At 28.8% G+C, this 20,530-nt stretch overlaps 4 protein-coding genes across 16 annotated transcripts; 3 read left to right on the plus strand and 1 right to left on the minus strand.

Annotated features, from left to right (window-relative positions):
* Positions 1-59: 59 nt before the first annotated feature.
* Positions 60-3,338, plus strand: LOC117605083 (protein MEMO1). 2 transcript variants are annotated; one of them, XM_034325953.2, is made up of 8 exons: positions 60-307; positions 894-975; positions 1,053-1,121; positions 1,295-1,407; positions 1,508-1,619; positions 1,697-1,916; positions 2,032-2,093; positions 2,174-2,310. In XM_034325953.2, exons 1-8 carry the CDS (start codon positions 256-258, stop codon positions 2,175-2,177), a joined length of 714 nt encoding a protein of 237 aa, XP_034181844.1. In that variant the 5' UTR covers positions 60-255; the 3' UTR covers positions 2,178-2,310. The 2 variants fall into 2 exon arrangements, with proteins under 2 accessions (XP_034181844.1, XP_034181843.1); XM_034325952.2 differs by having other exon boundaries at positions 63-307; positions 1,989-2,093; positions 2,174-3,338.
* Positions 3,339-3,546: 208 nt separating this feature from the next.
* On the minus strand, positions 3,547-11,491 carry obe (activating signal cointegrator 1 complex subunit obelus). 5 transcript variants are annotated; one of them, XM_034325188.2, is made up of 12 exons: positions 11,372-11,491; positions 10,743-10,907; positions 10,586-10,677; positions 10,377-10,525; positions 10,011-10,262; positions 5,767-9,936; positions 5,198-5,689; positions 4,928-5,118; positions 4,688-4,856; positions 4,279-4,536; positions 3,850-4,198; positions 3,547-3,768 (listed from the first exon to the last, which is right to left on the minus strand). In XM_034325188.2, the coding sequence occupies exons 2-12, from the start codon at positions 10,871-10,873 to the stop codon at positions 3,683-3,685; spliced, it is 6,339 nt and encodes a 2,112-aa protein (XP_034181079.1). In that variant the 5' UTR covers positions 10,874-10,907; positions 11,372-11,491; the 3' UTR covers positions 3,547-3,682. The 5 variants fall into 5 exon arrangements, with proteins under 5 accessions (XP_034181079.1, XP_034181078.1, XP_034181076.1 ...); XM_034325187.2 differs by lacking the exon at positions 11,372-11,491 and adding an exon at positions 11,265-11,341; XM_034325185.2 differs by lacking the exon at positions 11,372-11,491 and adding an exon at positions 11,210-11,330.
* A 389-nt stretch (positions 11,492-11,880) lies between these two features.
* SCCRO3 (defective in cullin neddylation 1 domain containing SCCRO3) lies at positions 11,881-14,678 on the plus strand. 3 transcript variants are annotated; one of them, XM_034325671.2, is made up of 5 exons: positions 11,881-12,265; positions 12,541-12,665; positions 12,744-12,907; positions 13,123-13,433; positions 13,528-14,678. In XM_034325671.2, exons 3-5 carry the CDS (start codon positions 12,826-12,828, stop codon positions 14,125-14,127), a joined length of 993 nt encoding a protein of 330 aa, XP_034181562.1. In that variant the 5' UTR covers positions 11,881-12,265; positions 12,541-12,665; positions 12,744-12,825; the 3' UTR covers positions 14,128-14,678. The 3 variants fall into 3 exon arrangements, with proteins under 3 accessions (XP_034181562.1, XP_034181563.1, XP_034181561.1); XM_034325672.2 differs by having other exon boundaries at positions 12,635-12,665; XM_034325670.2 differs by lacking the exon at positions 12,541-12,665.
* Positions 14,679-16,961: 2,283 nt separating this feature from the next.
* Rga (CCR4-NOT transcription complex subunit regena) lies at positions 16,962-20,359 on the plus strand. Of its 6 annotated transcripts, none has more exons than XM_034325668.2 (9): positions 16,962-17,292; positions 17,985-18,047; positions 18,131-18,609; positions 18,815-18,939; positions 19,005-19,247; positions 19,339-19,600; positions 19,667-19,774; positions 19,854-20,079; positions 20,157-20,359. In XM_034325668.2, the coding sequence occupies exons 3-8, from the start codon at positions 18,284-18,286 to the stop codon at positions 20,071-20,073; spliced, it is 1,284 nt and encodes a 427-aa protein (XP_034181559.1). In that variant the 5' UTR covers positions 16,962-17,292; positions 17,985-18,047; positions 18,131-18,283; the 3' UTR covers positions 20,074-20,079; positions 20,157-20,359. The 6 variants fall into 6 exon arrangements, with proteins under 6 accessions (XP_034181559.1, XP_034181556.1, XP_034181554.1 ...); XM_034325665.2 differs by having other exon boundaries at positions 16,963-17,292; positions 18,255-18,609; positions 18,719-18,939; positions 20,157-20,354; XM_034325663.2 differs by having other exon boundaries at positions 16,963-17,292; positions 18,719-18,939; positions 20,157-20,352.
* The last annotated feature ends 171 nt before the right edge of the window (positions 20,360-20,530 follow it).

The following is a 20,530-nucleotide window of genomic DNA, read 5'->3' on the forward strand; positions in this document are numbered from 1 at the left end:
ATCCGCTTTGCTAACGCCACTTACCCGCTGCGAATCCACTCTCCATCTAAGACATTTCGCTTAACATTGTTAGAAGCATATGGTTCGTGGTTTAGTCAAAGTTTTGTGATAGACTTTTATAAATATTTTGTACTTGTATAGAATTAAATATTAACAATTTAGATCAGTCGTTTGTAAAACTTATCAATAAATTAAAAAATCATTCGCTATCAAAAGTAGAAAGAAAGAATAAAACTAAGTGCTATTCAATAAAAAATGGCATTAATTAGAAGAGCAACTCATGCTGGTAGTTGGTACGCAGGCTCTGGTAAATAATATTTAAAGTATATTTTTCATTCGTATGTATTAACGATATTTATGTATAATATAATTATGATTGTTTATTAATAGTTCGTATTTGTTTTCTTTTGACTGCATATGTGTCATAATTAGGTATCCAATGATATTCGCATATGTTATTAACCAAATATGTAACAAACGTAACATTATGTATTTGATGCTTTTCTAACACAGTGGTAAATTAATATTTATATATTTATAATAACAATTAAATCTAATTAATAGAAATGACAAATATTATTTGATTTATTTTGTAAAGAAATGTATGTTTCAATTTACATTTTAATAAACTATATTTGCAACCAAATTTGAACTAAAAATTGATCTATTTTTATTACTTTGAGCACTACAAATGGGAATCAAAAAACAAAGGATTTGTTATTTAATAATAAAACATATTTTTAACCCTTTTATAGGCATTGTACTGTTAGAAAACATAATATGGTTTCATGAACATAGTAGAAATAAATTGCTATGATATTATTATAATTTATTGGCATTTCCATTAATAATTTATACTGTAGTTATTATTATTATATATTTTTTTTATACAGGTTTGGATTTAAATAAACAATTAGAAGGTTGGTTGGGTGCAGCAGACTTATCACATGGACCTGCTAGGGCAATTATTGCCCCGTCAGTAATTATAGTAAATTAAACTAATTTTGATTAGATTAACAAATCTTTATTGAAATGTAAACAAAATTTCACAGACATGCAGGTTACAGCTATTGTGGAGCATGTGCTGGTTTTGCATACCGTCAAATTAGTCCTGTAGTTGTGTAAGTATTTAAATATGCTATTAAATACTAATCAATATTAATATAACTTGTTCTTCAACAATATTTGAGAAATATTCTAGTCTAGATCATTTTTAAGGTAGATTTTGAGTAGCTTAAACTTTATTATATGTAATTAAAATGAAAGATTAAACATGTATCATATCATTCTATAGGCGCAGAATTTTTATTCTTGGTCCTTCACATCATGTAAGATTAGCAGGCTGTGCTCTTTCTTCTGCTTCAATTTATCAAACCCCACTATATGATCTGCACATTGATCAGCAAGGTATAGATTGTATAATATAAAATACGAAAATCTTAATAAACTATTATCTTAATATACTATCAAGGATTAGTTCAAATATAGGTTTCTATTCATGTGACAGTATGCAGAGAACTTGAAGAAAGTGGACATTTTGAATGGATGGATTTAAATACAGATGAAGAAGAACACAGCATCGAAATGCAATTACCATTTATTGCAAAAGTTATGGAAGGGTGTGTTTTATTATTAAATCTTTTAATAAATATTTATTTGTTACGAAATTTTAAACATCTTTCCTATATTAATATAGGTTTAAAGATTCTTTTACTATAATTCCTATATTGGTGGGTTCATTAAGTCCAGAAAGGGAAGCACTCTATGGAAGATTATTAGCACCCTATATGGCTGACCCACAGACATTGTTTGTAATCTCTTCAGATTTTTGTCATTGGGGACAACGTTTTCGTTATACGTATTACGATAGATCATGTGGTCCGATTCATAGATCAATTCAGAATCTTGATAAAATGGTATGTGAACCTGAACATGAAACTACTGTTTATTTAATTAATAATTCCTACTTATAAATTCCATTTATGTAGGGTATGGACATCATAGAAACTTTAAATCCCACATTATTTACAGATTACCTTAAAAAGTATGGTAATACGATATGTGGTCGACATCCTATCAGTGTTTTGTTACAGGTAACTTTTTACTTACATAAATAAATATCTTTCTAATAAATGACATCTTTTAATTAAAATTATAATTTTTATGTTAACAGATAATTCATAACTTAAAAGGAAACACTAATGGTCAAAGAATGAGCTTAAAATTTCTTAAATACGCTCAAAGCAACCAGTGCAATAACATGAATGATAGTTCTGTCAGTTACGCCAGTGCTTCCTTGGTCATTGAGTGATAAAATATCTAATTTTAATATTATTATTATCGTTTAAATAATTTACAGTAAAATGAAAGAATCTTAAAACACAGGACATAAATTAAGTTGCAATTTATTGCATGGAATATTTTTCTTAATTGTTTGAAAAAAAGATCGATATTTATAATGAATGTGACAAATAGAAACATATTATTATTTAAAAATATTTCGGTATATTACTTATAAGAAATCAGTACTTCCAGATTTTCATTATGGAAGGAGCTTAAATGTTTCTTTGCTTTGGTGCTTAGTACTACAGTTACAGAAGTACCATATAGTGCATTTCATACGTATTGAATAATTTATACATATGCAGAAAGTTCATCTATTGATAGAAAAGAAGTTTACAATTGTTTAGAGCAATTGATACTAATTTTGAATATACAAGTAACTTGTTAGTTTGTATTATATTGTTAAGGAATTGTAATGAAATTGAACTTCATTAATTTGGTTTTAGTATAAAATTGCATATTTAAATGTTTGGAAATTGATAGTTAATATTTCCCATTATTACGACAATAAATAATAAGAAAATATTTTCACTCAGATCGCATTGTTTCTCTCAGGGATATGTATAGACTTAAAATGACAAAGTTACGACTGAAATTTATTTCTTTTCTGTTATTAGTATGAACAGTCTGCATTGAACAATATTAAATGAAATACCATTACAGAAATAAGAGTATGTATACAACTTAATCATCTCCTATTTAAAACAAAGCAATGAAATGATCTCATATCCTTCCTAACCTACATCTTGTTATTTACAATTAGCATAAGAAATTAAACGATACAAAAATTATATTGTTATAATGCCATGATATAAGTGCGAAAAAGGATTGGCATGAAAAGATGTGTATAAAATACTTCAAGTTATTACTGATATTCTTTTACTCTTAATAAGGTATTAAGTGTTACAATAGAGCATTTTTGTATTGTGATTTATGAATGTGTAATCTACAAAACTCATTTTGTAATAAAATTAACTAACATTTATTACGTGTCATACGTCATCTTTTGTTTATTTTTCTTAACATTTTTTATATGCTTCTTTGTTTGTGAATTATAGAAATTTATAAAATTGATCTTTCAAATATTACTTTTCTATTTTTGTACATAAAGCTAATACTACTTGTATTTTTATGAAAAATATAAGATATACTGTTATTATTGTTATACTGATAATTGTATAATAAGTAACAAAATATATACATATAAATTGATAAACGGCATCGATTTAATAAAATATCATTATTATTAAAATATTTTATTTGTATTCACTGTTTTACAGAGAATATAGTTTTCTTACACACATATCAGTCTTCACTTATTTAGTAACGTTAAGTTATGTTATATTACATTTATTTGTACGTTGTACTGTTGATCTAATCCTATGTAACAATCAGACATTAAGTAAAACGTCAGTGTTGTTTTTCCTTAAAAAGTAAATTTGTTTATTAAACAAAAAAAAAAAGAAAATAATTCCATAATAATAAATTATAATAAAATAAAATTACCTAAATCTGATGGTGCTGTAAATTGTAATTGATGACATTTCCGTTCCCCGCTTATACCACTCACTCGTTTCAGAGCCAGTAATTCTCTGCTCTGAATACTACCTAAAACTATAAACCAACCTTCATCCTTTCCTTTCTGAAACATAGAGCAATGCGCTTTTAAATTATTAGACTTATTTTTTCTTCTCATTCCAATATTTAATATATAATCTTGATCTTTGTGGATGTTTATACACTCAGAATTATTAGATTGTAATGAAATAAACTTTTGTTTAGTATCATTGAGCCCATGACCTGCTAAACTTAAATCAAGGCAAAGCATTGGCATTTCTTTTATTACTTGATGTATCTGTAAAATTAATTATTATTGAATATATTTTAAAATCCTATTACTAATGTACAGTATCTAACTAAGTAGGATATATTTACCTGATGTATCTGTTCTTCTTGGAACTCTTTACCAAGCACTTCTACAAGTACATTATATTTATTGTACATAGTAGCACATAATACTGGAAGAATTGTTGATAAAGGTAAGAATAACTCTAAATGTTCTGAGTTTACATATGGTAATGTAGTAATTGCAGGTTCATCAATCCATCGAGCTTGAATAATCATTTGAAGTAACTGTATTATTGTAAGTGCACTTGCTAACCACCCATGTTCGGCAACAGTATCTATCATTGCCTGAAATCATAGATGTATTATATTGATAATAAACTATTAAATTTACAAAAAAACATACAACGACTCGTACATTTGTTTACATGAAATTGATGTTATATAATTATATTTCATGAATCTAATAGAGTAGATTGTATTTTTCAATTATGTATACCTGTATAATTCTAATTGCTTGATCCAGAACTGACTTTAAGTCTGTAGTATAGTCTGTACAGGGTAATGGAAGCCTCGAGAAATGTGCTTGCAGTAATAAAAATGCTTTAGTATGCGGAGAATCATATGTATAGTTATTTACCGTATAGCGACACATTTTACTTAATTCCCTGTGTAATAATTACATATATTAGAATAAAATATGATATATATGTATTTTGATATATAAATATGAACTTACTCATTTAATAATTCTTCGTTATGTCTTACTGGTAATTCACTATATTCATAAGAGTCACATAAAATATGTAAACACTGATCTAACGTAAGAGATTCTTGCAGCGACTGTTGAAACATGAGCATACTTTGGTGCGATAAATAATAAAATGATGCTATTCTACCCATCGGAAGTGGATACAAGACTTGTCTTTCCTAGAATCAATGTAATAATACAAAAATGTTTTAATCTGTTTTTACTTAAAACAAAAATTAACAAAATAATTTTATGTACCTCATCAAAGTCAACACACTGTGAATCGATTAGTACTTTTAGTGTTTTATTCACCAAGGAAGATAAATATTCATTAATTGCATAATGATTTAAAACATCTAAATTATAATATTTAGGATTTTTCATTAATCTCCTAATGAAATATGTCCATGTTAAATAATCTAAAAATTCTTGTTTATTTTTTATTGTACCAGCCACTATTTCAGCATTTATATGATCTGGTAAAACTGCTAATAAACTTGATTCTACTGGGAACGGCTGATGCAGAAAGTTTTTATAAAAATTTTTCTTTAAATTGTAAACTAATACCACTGCCACCCCAGAAGTATCGAATTGAGGTCTACCTGCACGACCCATCATTTGTAGTACATCTGTAATTGGCATGTCTACGTAACGTTTTGTTTTACCGTCATAATATTCTGTTCCTTTTATTACTACTAAATGAGCAGGGAAATTTACACCCCATGCCAAAGTAGCTGTAGTAATCAATACCTGAAAATTATTTGTAAAGTCTTGCATCTGATAGCGAATAATAAATGAAATTACCATTAATTATTTTCAATACATACTTGAATTCTATTATTAACAAATAATTCTTCAACGGTTCTTCTATCTCTATCTTGAAGACCAGCATGATGAAGTCCGATTCCAAAAGCAAGCGTAAGTTTTAAATTTGAATCCTTTATTTGATCCAAAATACTATCCATTTCTTCATCAGGCATATGTAACCACTGTTTAGGTTTATCTTCTGCTGCAAGATATGCAATTAAATTTAATGCAGTTAATCGTGTTTGTCTACGCGATGAGACAAACACTAGAGATGGACTAGAAGGTGCATGTTGTCTGATCGCTTGGAAAGTTGGCCTATTCATTGTCGCCATTCGAGGGCAATAATGTTTTCCTGGGAATCCATTAATATGAATTTCCAATGGTACAGGTCGTACTGATGGACGAAAATTATATAAACCCATTTCTTTAATACCAAGCCAATTCGCAAGATCTACCGCATTAGCCAATGCTGTAGAAAGTCCAACAATTCTCACTGTTCTCAAAGTATGAGAAGAGATAAAATTGGTTCTTGAAATAATCACTTCCAATACTGGGCCACGATCTTCTCCTAACAGATGAATTTCATCTATAATTATAAGTGAAACATTCTTCACATAAGTTCTTGTCTGCCAACTTCTACTAATACCATCCCATTTTTCGGGTGTAGTCACAATAACATTTGCATTCGCTATAACTTTAATATCTGGCGTTACGTCTCCAGTTAATTCTACTACCTTTTTGCCCAGCCGTTCTTCCAATCTAATTTTCCAATCTTTTATACGCTCTCTAACTAAAGCTTTCAACGGTGCAATATATACAACTTTCTGCATAGGATATTGTTTGAATACTCTGAACATTGCAATTTCTGCGGCCACTGTTTTTCCCGAACCAGTCGGAGCTCCTAAAAGCACATTGTTATCCGTGTGATACAAACAATGAAAGATCTGAGTCTGTATCGGATTGAAATGAGAAAATTTATAAAGTTGCTCAAATGATTTTTCTTTTAGCGCTTTCACTGGTAATGGTTGCAACGTTAATAAATCAGTATAAGGTGGATATATTTCAGGTAAAATTAAATCATGAAATGTTAAGGGTAGCATACTTTCACAATTCAACCAATGATCACTTGTTGCTTTTACTATGTACTGAGTAGGTATTGGTTCCTGTAATGGTATAGTCATTACAAGTTCTTGTTCAAGATTATTATAAACCATTTTTCTTGTCATAACAAAATATTCATGATGATAAATAATATTATCTTCTGGATTTTCTATCCATATCCAAAATGGTACCGATGTTTGACCATGAACTTTATCATTCCATCGAAACTGAGGAATTATTTTTAAACGTATTCTCAAAATTGTACGAGTAATGGGTTGCAAGTTAGATTCCATTTCTAATGCAGGAAACTCTTCGCAACATTTCTTCACTAATGCCGCTGCTTTCTGATTATGCAAAACATCTGCAATTTCTTTAACGTCCATATCATTCAGTCTATCGATTGTTAGATCTAGGTGCTCTATTTTATCAATAATCTCCGATGGCAAACAAGAAAATTGACGTAGCGGAGTCAAATAATCCCATTGTGGTATTTCAAACATTTTAGACATTTCTAATAATCGACCAGCCATTGTCGCATTATTTTTTTCTAACATAATTTTGAATAACGCTCTGCATATACGTACTGCATTTTGTGTAATATACGCTTGATCCGACATCAATGAAAATGTATTAACCGGACCATGTGACAAATATGTTTGCAGTAGAATATTTACTTTACCATGGATGTTTTCAACACCGCCTTGAATTGGAACTTGGCAACAGTTTAATAACTTTTCTAATTCGTCAATTTCATCATCGCGAACTTTCAATTGTTGAAATTCTTGAGAATGAGATATCATTACAAGTATATCAGCCTCGTTCATAATATCTTTCATCATCTCATTAAAAATTTCAACGGTATCATATTTAAGATAAAAGTGGCTTGCAATACGTCCCAGTTCTGTCGCGCTAAGATCTCCAGTATTCACATTGTATCGTATCATTTTAGCTTTGTCTAATGATGTAGCAGCTGTATTAATCAGTTCCCTTCTTTTCCGTTCCAAATTTAGATCTTCTGAAGCAGGAATTCCGTACTCAAGGTGATTTAATTGCATTCGAACAAACAAATAAGTATAACTTAACCATTTTATAGCTTCTTCCACGTTTGATATTGTACCTAATGCAACTTCAGCATTCAGGTTATCAGCTAAATATCTGATAAAATTACTTTCAATTGGTATTTGATTCGTTAATAACGATAAATAATGATACAAGTTGTTATGGGAAGTAATAATAACAGCGTGACCAGACGTATCAAATTGTGGTCTACCGGCACGACCAAAAATTTGTAAAACATCCAATATATCTAAATTAATGAATGAACCATGCTTTGAATCATATATTTCTGTTCCTCTTATAATAACTCCATGCGCAGGTAAATTTACACCCCAAGCCAAGGTTGATGTACATACCAATACTTTGATCAGTCCTTCAGCAAAATATTTTTCAACTAAATTTCTCTCTGAACGTAACAAACCAGCATGATGTATAGACAATCCGTTATTGAATAATTCAATCAAATGTTTGTTACGTGATTTAGCGAAAGCTTTGTTTATAAATTTTGCATGACCTTCGGATAGAAATAATTTCAGCATATCATTTTGTTGAGCTAATTCTTTTAAAACATTTGCCACTCTAACAGTAGCGTTACGTGCATGTACGAATACCATCACTTGATGTCCTTTGCGCACCATTTCTATCACATTATCATAGCATATATGATCCATGTATTTCGCTTGTTGGTAGGGAGATCCTGCTTTTACACCAATAAATGTTTGACTGAGTGGCACTGGTCGAAATCTATAGTCAAAATAAAAAAGTCCTACCAAAGGATTCACCCTTAAAAACCTTGCAACATCTACATAGTTTGGTAAAGTTGCTGAAAGTCCAACAATTCTTATCATATTCTGGGAAGACTCTACTTGTCTTAAAGTTCGAGCCACCAATGCTTCTACCACAGGTCCTCTATCGCCATGTAACAAATGTACTTCATCGATAATTAATAATTTAACAATATTAGTAAGAGATATATCTCCAGTGCCTTTCCTAGTAAGAACGTCCCATTTTTCTGGCGTTGTAACAATCATTTGTGTTTGTTGAATTTCTGATTTAGTTAATTGCATATCTCCAGTCAATTCGCGCACCGATATACCAAGAGATTTAAGTCTTTTACCAAAATTTGTTGTCATCTCTGCTGCTAAAGCTTTCATAGGTGTCACATAAATTATTTTAAACTGATCTTTCATTATCTGACCATTTTCTATATGTTGTTTTAACTGATGTACAACAGTTAACATAGCAACATTTGTCTTTCCAGCTCCGGTCGGTGCGCAAATTAATAAATTTTCATTAGTATGATACGCTGTGTTAAATACTATGCTCTGTACTCGATTCAATGATGTTATACCATTAAAAGCCATTTGCCCAATATCATCTAATGATGATATCGTAATAGGTTTATAGTCAATATCGATTGGTCGTAATTCCGGAATAGGTATGTGAACTTCCTCAGACATTTGCGTATCTTTTCTCACAACATTTTGTGGTAACATTATTTTTTTTCCTGATATACAAGTCGTACTTCCACTAGATACATTCGAGTCAAAAACAAACGGATAAATAGGTTTCTCTACAATATCTTTTTTAAATATAGGCTTATTCATTTCTACCAATACTTCCTGCTTTTTTAAATATAATTCCTGCGATTCAAAGTTATTCTCTTCTAAATCTCCTTTCCCTTTATTTGATATTTTATTTAACTTCTTTTCTTCTTTCCGCATTTGTTTGAGTGCTTGTTTTTCTTTCTCAGATTGTACAGTTACTTGACCACCGATTACAGGTCTTTCTATATTAGGTTGCTTTTGTGTTTTTGAACTAGACTTTAAAGCCATAATGCTTTTCTGATTCTGAATAATGTACTGTACTAATTCTATATGTTCATAACCCAAGAAATCAAATAACTCATTTTGTAGGTTCTTAGAGTCTTTTAATTTGTTGATTATAGCTGTTTCAAACTGGTCGAAACTCATGACCAAAGAATACTTCTTGTGACATAAATTTAAATTCTTTTTATATGTTGCTTCATCAAACTGAAATAAAAGTATAATTACAATTAAAATACTTTTAAAACGTAAGAATTAATATACATAAATTTAACACAAACTTTCATATTGAACGATTTTGGAATTTCTTTCTTGTATTTCATTGTAAAGTTGTCAGCATTTTGAATTATATTTCCTACGGACATATTACGAAGCGCTTCGGTATCTGGCCATAATACTCTTGGAGGATTATATGTAAATTTTGAACCAAACAAATCAGTTTCCAATATCTCAGTAGTATTAATGTCTTTCTTTTCATTTTTCAAAAGTGTTATAGTATCTTCATTCAGTTTTTCCCTAAGCGTACCAATTATCTGCAAAAAATTAAAAACTTTAAAATATCTATTTTGAAATGGCTATTTTAAACAACAAATATTTAATAATTGTCTTTAGAAATTATTAACTCATAATAAATTTGTTATATTCACCTCCATTATCATATTAGCATCTTTATAAGTTAAATTTTCTGCTCTTTCTTTTAAAGTTTGGAACTTTGCATTAGTTAACAATCTTTCATCAATTAATAAGCGTAAAGCAAAGATTAGAAATTCATTGATGAGTTCATAAGAACCCTCCTCTGAAATAATAAAAAATAAGTAAGAAATTTTGTAGTTTATCATTATAAATCAATACATACCAAATAGTTGTTCAATCATTTTACGTAATTTAGTAAGATAAGGTAGAGCATCCTTAGGTACAGTTTGGCGTAAATCCTTCCAGGTTGATTCACTATATTTTAGGAAAATTATGCAATAATAAAAATAGATTAAGAAATATTAAATACAAGATAATACCTTCTGAATTTATTAATTTCTTCTGTTTGCTTTTTAAATAGATCATTTGGTTCTAATTCAACTGTACTCTTGATGCGACCAAGATTTGTAAACATTCGCAATGATCTTGTAATACGTGGTAATTCTGGCATTTTTCAAATAAATTTGTATGTATATACACGTTATCTGAAATATATATTTATATTAAAAAAATAACTGATTACATGAAATATTAAAAAGTTTTATACTAGGTAGTTAGTACAAAAACTAAGAATATTTTTGTTCTCCAATTGGTCTAAAAAACATGTTCTATTACATTATTTTATTCCTTATTACTGTTAAACTGGAGTTAAAGTTAAATATGCAAAAGTATATAAATGTTACTACTACGAAAAAGTTTTAACGGTTGTAATTTTAGTTTCAAAACACAAATAAACATATAAATTTAATACATATAAACGTATGTTTAAAAATTTTACGAATATTACGCTCAATATGGATTTTGAATAATTTTCGTTGTTATCATATATTGCATTACATTACATCTCAACAACACTACACTTGACTACACTGCGCACCACCCGCTACACCACACACACATTCATATATATATGCATATATGATATCTAAACAATTTCGAATCAACTTACTACATATTTGGAAAAACTACAAAATATACTATGTTAAAAAGATTCATTATAATTTTTATTTGAAAACCATTATCAAAACTACGCCAATAAATCTATTTTAAATTTCCAAATCAATATAAATCTTTAAACTTTAATTATAACATTTAATAAATTGTATATACGTCGTTCATAAAAACACGTTTCAATACGTATTTATGTATATGTGGATGTATGTAAGCATGTATTATATGTACATACATACATTATATGTATGTATGTACAAATCAGCTACAACTCACATAAAGATATTAAAATCTTCTATGTCAATTGCTAAAGTAATATAAAATATTTGTAAATTGAGGTAAATAAACAAATAATGCAGTAACCTAAATTATTATATATTTTCAAACGAAAAATGATAATTTTCCTTATAATATATGCGTTTTATTGTTGCTAGTGATTATTATGTTTATAGAGTATCAATACTGTATTTACGAAAAAAAATTTCTCTCGTTGCTTCGTCGTAAAGGGACTTTTTTGTTATACATTGAAAAAACGAAGAATATATCTTTGTTACTGTGTTTTCATGGATTGGTTTTAATAGTATATTAATAGAGAATAAATTAAAACGAATGAATGTTTCGTGTATGGAATGATACTGTTAGTGCATCATTTGGTAAGGTTACGTCTCCACAAATGACAGTAGTGTTTAATCAAATAGAAATTCGGATTGGAAGTAATGTAAATGTTGAGAAAGATTGGGACCGTAGCACCTTGTCAATTTTCACTGCCACAAATTAGAACGTAAATATTTCATACAAATTTATGAATGAAGATAAAGCAAGATATTTTGCGGTGGGTCTTTACTGGGGTTATCCTGACCCAGGTAGACCGAAAATCCGCCTTAACAATAAGGTAACAAATGTATTTTATTTATTTATTTATTTCTCTACTAGTATTTAGATAAATACAGAGCATATTCTATTTGCTTTCTAAAGTCATTAACATTTATTTAGAAATACTTTATATGAGGTATAAACATTTTAGTGAAGGACAATTTTTAAAGTTACACTGCTATATAAAAAATTGAAGACATTTTAAAGTTATTCATAACTATTCTTTAGGAAAATTTATTATTCGAAACTATTAACATCTCTATGATAATGTATTTTTATCCCAAATCTTACCAGATACTGCTATAAAACTATGTAGCTATAAAACATATTTATAACTTATAAAGAAAGTATTCTGGGATAAATATTCATTTTATAATGCTTACAATAGGCACGATGTATGGGTGCACACAATAGGCAATGTAAATATTTTTATAATTTTTAAAATGATATATTACTTATGTACACAGTTATATGATTGTATTGTTCTGAATGTTTAGCTTTTGATCAAGACTGCCAATGTAAGACTGAACTTCTGATGCATGGAATAATTGTCTTTAATAATAAATATAGACAGCATCAATGGGAAACTGTTTTTCGTGCTTTAAGGTGCCCCTTCCACCAGCCACCACTAATCAAGCAGCATCATCAGATTATAAAGACGGTAATTATTATAATTACTGTTTACCTAATTTGTTAAGATCTTTCTTTAAAATGCTTCTCACTTATAATTTTATGTATGTATCATTATATATAAATAAATATTCACAATGATGAGAAACAAATTATTTTTGTTATTTTTCTTATTTTGGTTGTGCTTTATCTTTTCATTAATGTTTCTCAATTATTTGTTATAAAACTTAATATAAATTATTATAGAAACAATGGAACTTAGAGGTTTGTTTTCAAATTCTTGTCAACAACAAACTGGGCCTTTAGTGCCTGAAACGCATATAAATGGCAACAGAAAATCATTAACCACATTATCAGCATTCAACAATGTAGGATCTGATAATTGTGGATCTATGCCTAATGTACAAAATAATTTACGTTCATCCCGAGGATTTTATGCACGTTTACCACCATTGGGTAGATCCGGAACGTCATCTGGTCTTAACGTAACTGTTGAATCGAAACAACAAAGGGAACCGTCAGAAAATAAATTAAATACATTATTTGATCAATACAAGGTGAAATATAAATTTTCTTTATTATATTCCACATAAATAATTTTTATTTGGAGACATTTATTTCTCAACGAATATTTTTGTCTTTTGTTCATAGGATTCGCACGAAGATGTAATTTTAGCTGACGGTATAGAAAGATTTTGTAACGATTTACAACTATCCCCAGATGAATTCAAAGTACTTGTTCTCGCTTGGAAATTAAACGCTGAACAGATGTGCCAATTTACACGACAAGAGTTTGTGACGGGTTTGAAAGCAATGAAAGTAGATAGTATACATGCTATACAAATGAAATTACCAGAAATTGTTCAAGAGTTAACCGTTACCAGTGATTTATTCAAAGATCTCTACCGATTTACATTCCAATTTGGTTTAGATGTTAATTCTGGTCAGAGAATATTACCAGCCGATATGGCAATTGTTTTATGGAAGCTTGTTTTTACAATACGTGAACCACCACTTTTATCAAGATGGCTGAAATTTCTTGAATGCCATCACGTTAGGGGCATACCCAGAGATACATGGAATATGTTTTTAAATTTTGCTGAAAGTATTGGTGATGATCTCGGCGCTTATGATGACGCAGAAGCATGGCCAAGTTTATTCGATGATTTCGTAGAGTATGAAAATGACCAAATGAACCAAAACATCAGTAAAGATGATATCATGAAGGATGCTTCTATTAATAAGACTTAATTCAAATGAGGTTTTCATTATAACAAGGTATTATTACCTTATATATAACCTTTGAACAGAATCATTGACATTTTTTTCGTAATGAAATCATAAAGATTATTCTTCTTGTTAATTTTTATTTTGTTTTTGTTTTCAAATTGTACAATGTCAAATAGACGAAAATTATTAAAACATTGAAGTAAAAATACTGTTCAAAGGATTTTATTCAGGGATATAAATGTGAAATTGTACACATCTAATGAACATTTTAGACAACAGAATTTCTATTACCTAAATTTGTGATACAATATGGATGAATGTATGCAACTTTCAATACATTATAAAATATTTCTTACACTTTTTAAAGATACCATTAAGAAAGAAAGGAACAAATGTAAAAAAGAACTAGAATATCTTTTATTCTAAATGAAGTTTTTAAAATACGCGCCTGACAAACTGTTATTAGAACAAAATATTTCCTCACAACTAACTAGCTCTCGAGTCAAATCAACAAGATCAGTGTCAACAGAAGGAATTGTTCTCTGAATTATAGATTTTACAATCATTTCTTATTTTTGTACTAGTTTATTTTAGTTCCTCTTTTTTTTTAATCAAAAATACTATAAGGAGAATCTGTTAATCTGTATTCTTGTGCTCTTGTTTCATCTCTCATTTTCTCTCAATTTTTCTAAATTTTTGAAGTTAGTGTGTTATGTTCTTCAGAGTTTCTTTGCTTACTTCTTTGTCTTTAGCATTTTTATTCAAGGGTTTTTGCGTCTTCTTTTGTCACGATGTTACGATAAATGAAAGTTTTCTTCACATTAAGTTGTTTTTACTGACATGTTCTCGATATAAGAATAAAATGTATCGTATAACTTCGTTTAAAAATTGGTGTGAACGCACTCTTATCAAATAAGCTCGGTCATTAGCGATCATGGTCTATGATATTGTGTTAGATGGGCTTATGGTTTATTTATATTATGTTCCTATTTATTATTTTTTCTATAATGTCAATAATCAAAGCCTTAATCGTAATTAAAAGCAGCACTTTAAATGTAATGAGATTGTTTAGATACATGTATATAGTGCCATGTCTTTCGAAAATACTAACAAATTATAAGAATTAATGGTAATTAATACATCATTAAACAAATGTATAACTCATTAATATTTTTACAAAAAAATTACATATTTAATTTGCAATTTTCATCACTGTAAATGGAATGCTTCATTTTTGTTTTATTTTATAAATTAATCGGTGTTATATCACAAAGTTTGCAACATATGATTTAATGCCCTTTAATACTTAAGAACATAACATTTAATATGAAATACGATAATTTAAAAAAATAATTATTATTTACACAGAGGATCTTCTTATGGATGATAACACAATATTAAATGAAACAAAGTTAATAAAATAAAATGAACATTTGCTAATTTTGCATTAAATTTACTTCACTTCCTGATTATTAAATTTATGTAAATATATACAGTATTCTTTTATTTATATACTATCAGTATTTTTCACAAAAAGAAGTTCCTCTGTGTTCAGAGAAAATATTACAGAATCTGTAAGTCCAAAATTATACAAGCACACATAACATAAAGTCAGTAAGCAAATATATATTATTAATTTATTTCTATGACTAAGTGGGGACTTAAAGAATTTTCTATATATTTATATACCAAAAATATGTTTTATTAAAAATATTCAAAATCAATTTAAAGGTGAAAGATTGTAACAATGCAAAGATTAAGCGAGAATTGTAAGTAAAAAGTGCTTGTTCAAGTTCAATAGATACTTATGGTAATGCTTGTGTACATATTTCCTACAACTTATAATAAATTGGTTTTGATTCTATAATTAAAATATAAATAATGCTTTTAAAGAGCTTAATATTTGTGGTTCGATGTGTATTAAGAATAAGTTCTACTATTAAAAGTTTAATTTTTATTAATTGATTTATTGGTAAAATATCCATAATGTTATTACACAATAGGTGTATATATTATTCTAATGATTAAAAAATTGAGCACAGTTTTATCATACTATGTAATATCATTGCATATTTTATTATGATAAAATTAAAATACCATAATAATACTTAATAAATATTTTAATAGTGAAAAATATAAGAAATTATTTTTTACTTCAATGGTGTTTTTGTAACTGATTCAATTTCGTGATAAAACTTTCATTTTTATTGAAAATTAATAGATAGCATTGTTAGCAACGTGATTGGTATATAAAAAATATATACATTTTGAATACTAACGTTATTGTTAGAAATAATTTTGTTATTTCTCTTAAGTGCTAGACATATGAAAGGCATATTTTTCTTTTTTTGTACACTGAAAAAGTACAACAAACAAAATATGTGGTCCAAATATCTCACAATCCACCCCATGTCCGCTACGTGCCCGTTCCAGGTCCGCTTTGTTTTCGTTAGGGTTATGAATATCAATCTGTATAACCTAATAAATTAAGAATCCCTATGGCTGTTACATGGTATAGGAACAATCTTTGAGATTCTTCTTATGTCAAAAATGCTTTTTGAAAAGAAATCTTTTAATTTTAAAATAAACAACTAAGTTAATATTTGAACGTATAATGAACGAATAATTAAGTAAATTTGAAGCTGATTACTTTCAAAACATACTGTTCTATATATAGAGAGATTATTTATATTTACTTACACTTTAATAATCATATTCAAGATCAAAATTTTCTTATTTATTAAGATACACTGTAAAATATTAATATGATTGTGGTAATATGGTTAAATAATTAATATTTTTAATAATTATTATTGTGATTTGTTTTATTATTTTCTATTTATTACAGTATTTCATTTGAATACTGTAGTGCAAATGGTTATAATGGCAGAAAGTCGGGTCTCTAGTGTTATTGAAGTCTGTGAAACCGAATGACAAAACAGACATCTAATTATTAAAAGTATTGTAATGTGTGTAAAAGTTTGAACTTTTAGAACTTTTTACATAAAAGCCTTTTTTTGTACACAAACTACCAATTTATCGAGAACAACTTCTCCGTATCATACTTATTTTCAAGACAACATCGACGTTTTTGTGTTTTTTTTTTTTTACGTTCATTTACTTTGTTTATTATGAATTTGGTGGGTTTTCTTGTGCAGTAACTTAACGACGGATACAATAATATAGGTAATCAAATTTAGTCTACTTTCTTCTTAAATATTCTGATTGCATAGATGCTATAACCTTTGCTTTCTTGGTACTCGTGACTGATTTTATCTTTACAATGTCAAAATCACCGATTTCTCGTTCTATGCTCTTTCGAAAATCGTAAGTTTACTGTAAAATGTAAGCACAGCTGTAATCTTAAGAACCTAACGATATTATTGTCAAGAAAGAAATTATCAGTGAACTATTTCTTGTTTATGCTGTATATTATTACTTTTTATAATGTTTGTCTTTATTAATTAATTTTACGTCTTTATGGGTCTATTTAAAAGTTATATTCAAATTAAGTTATAAGTATTTATGAAATGTATATATATTACATGTAAGTTATAGAACATTAAACAGTTTATCATATAAAAATCATGTTGTTTACAATGTCATTGAAAAATGTTGTATTTTAGATTTCTGTAAGAAAATACATTTCTATAAAAATTAAGTTGTGCATTATACATGTAAAACATTATTTCAAATGTTTAAATAAAAACTGCAAATAACATCAATTTTTTTAATACTATAGTTAAATGTAATGTACATATAAGTTACTCAAAAAGAATAATTAAATGGTTTACATGCAATAGTATATATCAATATATTCTTTTAAATCAATGCTTGAATAGAATCTTCACAAAAATAAATTCTTCGCTTGCCAATAGGTCCATTCTCATTTCCTGTCTTCAATTTTGATATGACCATTGCTATGGTGCTACGATAAAAAGGTAAAAAATTTAAGAATACATATAACTTTTTAATAATTCCATGTCTCTATTATATAGTTTTATCTTTGTTTTTATCATTACAGGTTGCTACTAGGAGTTATTGTCATGGATTTTCCTCAGTTCCATGAAATTGAACAATTTAGAAGTGATGAAATAGAAAACAAGTGATTGTGGTAACTGACATAAAACTGTGTTGGTGTGCCCTAGCAGGTACTTTGTAGTGGAGCCACCGGGCTATGGCCAACTTGAATTTTGAGCAGCCACCACGCAGTATTGCGAACGCAAGCCTTACATCACGCACAGGTGGTGGGGGGGGCTTAAATTCATCGACCCTGACGGGTCATGTCACACCTACTTCGAGCATGTTCTCAGGCTCATCTGCAAGCACCTCAAGCTCAGCTAATTCTGCGGTAGTAGTTACTAACGTTTATCCTGGAGCATCGAGCACTGGAGGTGGACAAAATAGTCATCAACCTCAACAGCAACAGCTTTCTCCTATGGGCAGTAGAGGACTGTTTGGGCAGAGAGCTTTTACTGATAGACGTACAATGCCTGCTCTTGGGTTAGTTTTTTTCATTTTTTTTTTGTTATTAATATTGTAGTATAGTATATTATATGTTTATTCTATAGTAACATGTTATGTAAAAACTGAGAATGTTACAAATTTTCAGAACTTCGAATCCAATGGGTAGCATGGGCACTTTTGGAATACCTCAAAGTCGTAATTACGGATCTCAAATCAATAATTTTCATTCTGTTTTTGGTAGTGGAGGAGGTGGAGATACAAGTACTCCTCCATTGTTAGATCTGTCTGAGTTTCCTTCATTAACAAACAGAGGGCAAGGTGATTCTATGCCACAACCTAGTCCTATGCCAGGAAAACAACCTTATGGTTTGTATTAATAACATTTAAAAAATTAAGATAATAGATTATAAAAATGTTTGTATTCATTCTAGTTGGAATGGTAAAGCAACCAACATCTGAATCAAGCGAATTTACAATGAGTTCAGAAGATTTCCCAGCATTACCAGGAACACAAAATAGAGAAGGTCCATCACCAGGTGGAAGTGTTTCTGGAGATAAAAATATACCTGTTGGACTTGGTCCTGAAATTGGACAAGATGTGTTACAAGCGAACAGAGCACCTGGATCTGAAAAATCTCAGTCATCTAAAAGAGGCATACAAACATCTCCTGATGGTATTACCTATTTTTATTTATTCGTACGATTTAATTACAAATGGATTATTGTAATTAAATATTGAATCAAATACTTCATATTATTTTCTAGGTAAGGTGACTAATATACCAGCAAGCATGGTAAAAGATCAGTTTGGAATGGTTGGTCTATTGACGTTTATTAGGGCAGCTGAAACAGACCCGAATTTAGTGTCATTGGCATTAGGTCAAGATCTAACTGCGTTAGGATTAAATCTTAATTCACCAGAAAATCTGTATCAAAATTTTGGCGGGCCTTGGGCAGAAACACCATGTCGACCTCAGGATATTGATTTCCATGTACCACCAGAATATCTTATCAATGCCGCCATCAGGTAATTTTTATTGTGTTTTAATTTTTTCATATTATACATTTTATTATAAACTTGGGTTTGTTTCAGAGATAAATTAGCACCAGTTAAACTAAATCGATATAAGGATGATCTATTGTTTTACATGTTTTATACTAATGTTGGGGATGTACTACAATTAGCAGCAGCAGCAGAATTGTAAGTATCAAACATTAAATTCCAATCGTTCTATTATTTTATGTTAACGTGTATGTTACCATTTATATTAATTTTACAGGTACAGTAGAGAATGGCGATATCATATGGAAGAGAAGGTGTGGATAACGCAAGCACCAGGATTAGGACTTGTAGAAAAAACATCGACATACGAACGTGGTACTTATTATTATTTTGATGCACAGAGTTGGAGAAAAGTAGCAAAAGAATTTCATTTGGATTATACAAAATTAGAAAGTAGACCTCATCTTCCCACAAACTTTCACCAAACCCAGCCTTGACTACAGGTACATATATTCAGTTAGTTTTACACAATACATAAACATAGAAAAATGTTATAACAAGAAATTTATGTTTATTCCAGCTCTGCTTGCAGACTATTGTATTGTCTTTAAGCTGGACAGGAAACAGCTAATTGTATAAATGAACAAATTTAATAATCTTTAATAAAAATATAAAATTTGAAGAGTAATTAAAGTTATTGAATTTCTTTAATTAACTAAGAGTTAGGAAATGGGGATGACGCGTATGTATGCTATATATAAATATATGAAAGGAGATTTGTTGAAATAATTTTATACATATAGTATACATCAGAAATGTGTAGATGCTTATGTATAGATCAAGATAATTTTTGATGATATCATTTACAAAGGTGTGTCAGAATCTTTGTAATGTATGTAATAAAAAATAGCAAACATTCGAAGACCAAACAAAATTTTAACAGTTAAAGAATAG

This window comes from Osmia lignaria, chromosome 5 (genome assembly GCF_051020975.1).
Source record: "Osmia lignaria lignaria isolate PbOS001 chromosome 5, iyOsmLign1, whole genome shotgun sequence".
In the NCBI taxonomy this organism is placed as follows: domain Eukaryota; kingdom Metazoa; phylum Arthropoda; class Insecta; order Hymenoptera; family Megachilidae; genus Osmia; species Osmia lignaria.

Coding starts and splice junctions, on each gene's coding strand:
- SCCRO3 (XM_034325671.2), top strand. CDS start 12,826: ATGGGAAACTGTTTTTCGTGCTTTAAGGTGCCCCTTCCACCAGCCACC. Junction 12,908..13,122: donor ATCATCAGATTATAAAGACG/GTAATTATTATA, acceptor AAATTATTATAG/AAACAATGGAACTTAGAGGT. Junction 13,434..13,527: donor CATTATTTGATCAATACAAG/GTGAAATATAAA, acceptor TTTTGTTCATAG/GATTCGCACGAAGATGTAAT.
- LOC117605083 (XM_034325952.2), top strand. CDS start 256: ATGGCATTAATTAGAAGAGCAACTCATGCTGGTAGTTGGTACGCAGGC. Junction 1,122..1,294: donor CAAATTAGTCCTGTAGTTGT/GTAAGTATTTAA, acceptor ATCATTCTATAG/GCGCAGAATTTTTATTCTTG. Junction 1,620..1,696: donor ATTGCAAAAGTTATGGAAGG/GTGTGTTTTATT, acceptor ATATTAATATAG/GTTTAAAGATTCTTTTACTA.
- obe (XM_034325188.2), bottom strand. CDS start 10,873: ATGCCAGAATTACCACGTATTACAAGATCATTGCGAATGTTTACAAAT. Junction 4,857..4,927: donor AACGAAGAATTATTAAATGA/GTAAGTTCATAT, acceptor ATTATTACACAG/GGAATTAAGTAAAATGTGTC. Junction 4,537..4,687: donor AAGCAATTAGAATTATACAG/GTATACATAATT, acceptor CTATGATTTCAG/GCAATGATAGATACTGTTGC.
- Rga (XM_034325665.2), top strand. CDS start 18,284: ATGGCCAACTTGAATTTTGAGCAGCCACCACGCAGTATTGCGAACGCA. Junction 18,940..19,004: donor GCCAGGAAAACAACCTTATG/GTTTGTATTAAT, acceptor TATTCATTCTAG/TTGGAATGGTAAAGCAACCA. Junction 19,775..19,853: donor TTAGCAGCAGCAGCAGAATT/GTAAGTATCAAA, acceptor TTAATTTTACAG/GTACAGTAGAGAATGGCGAT.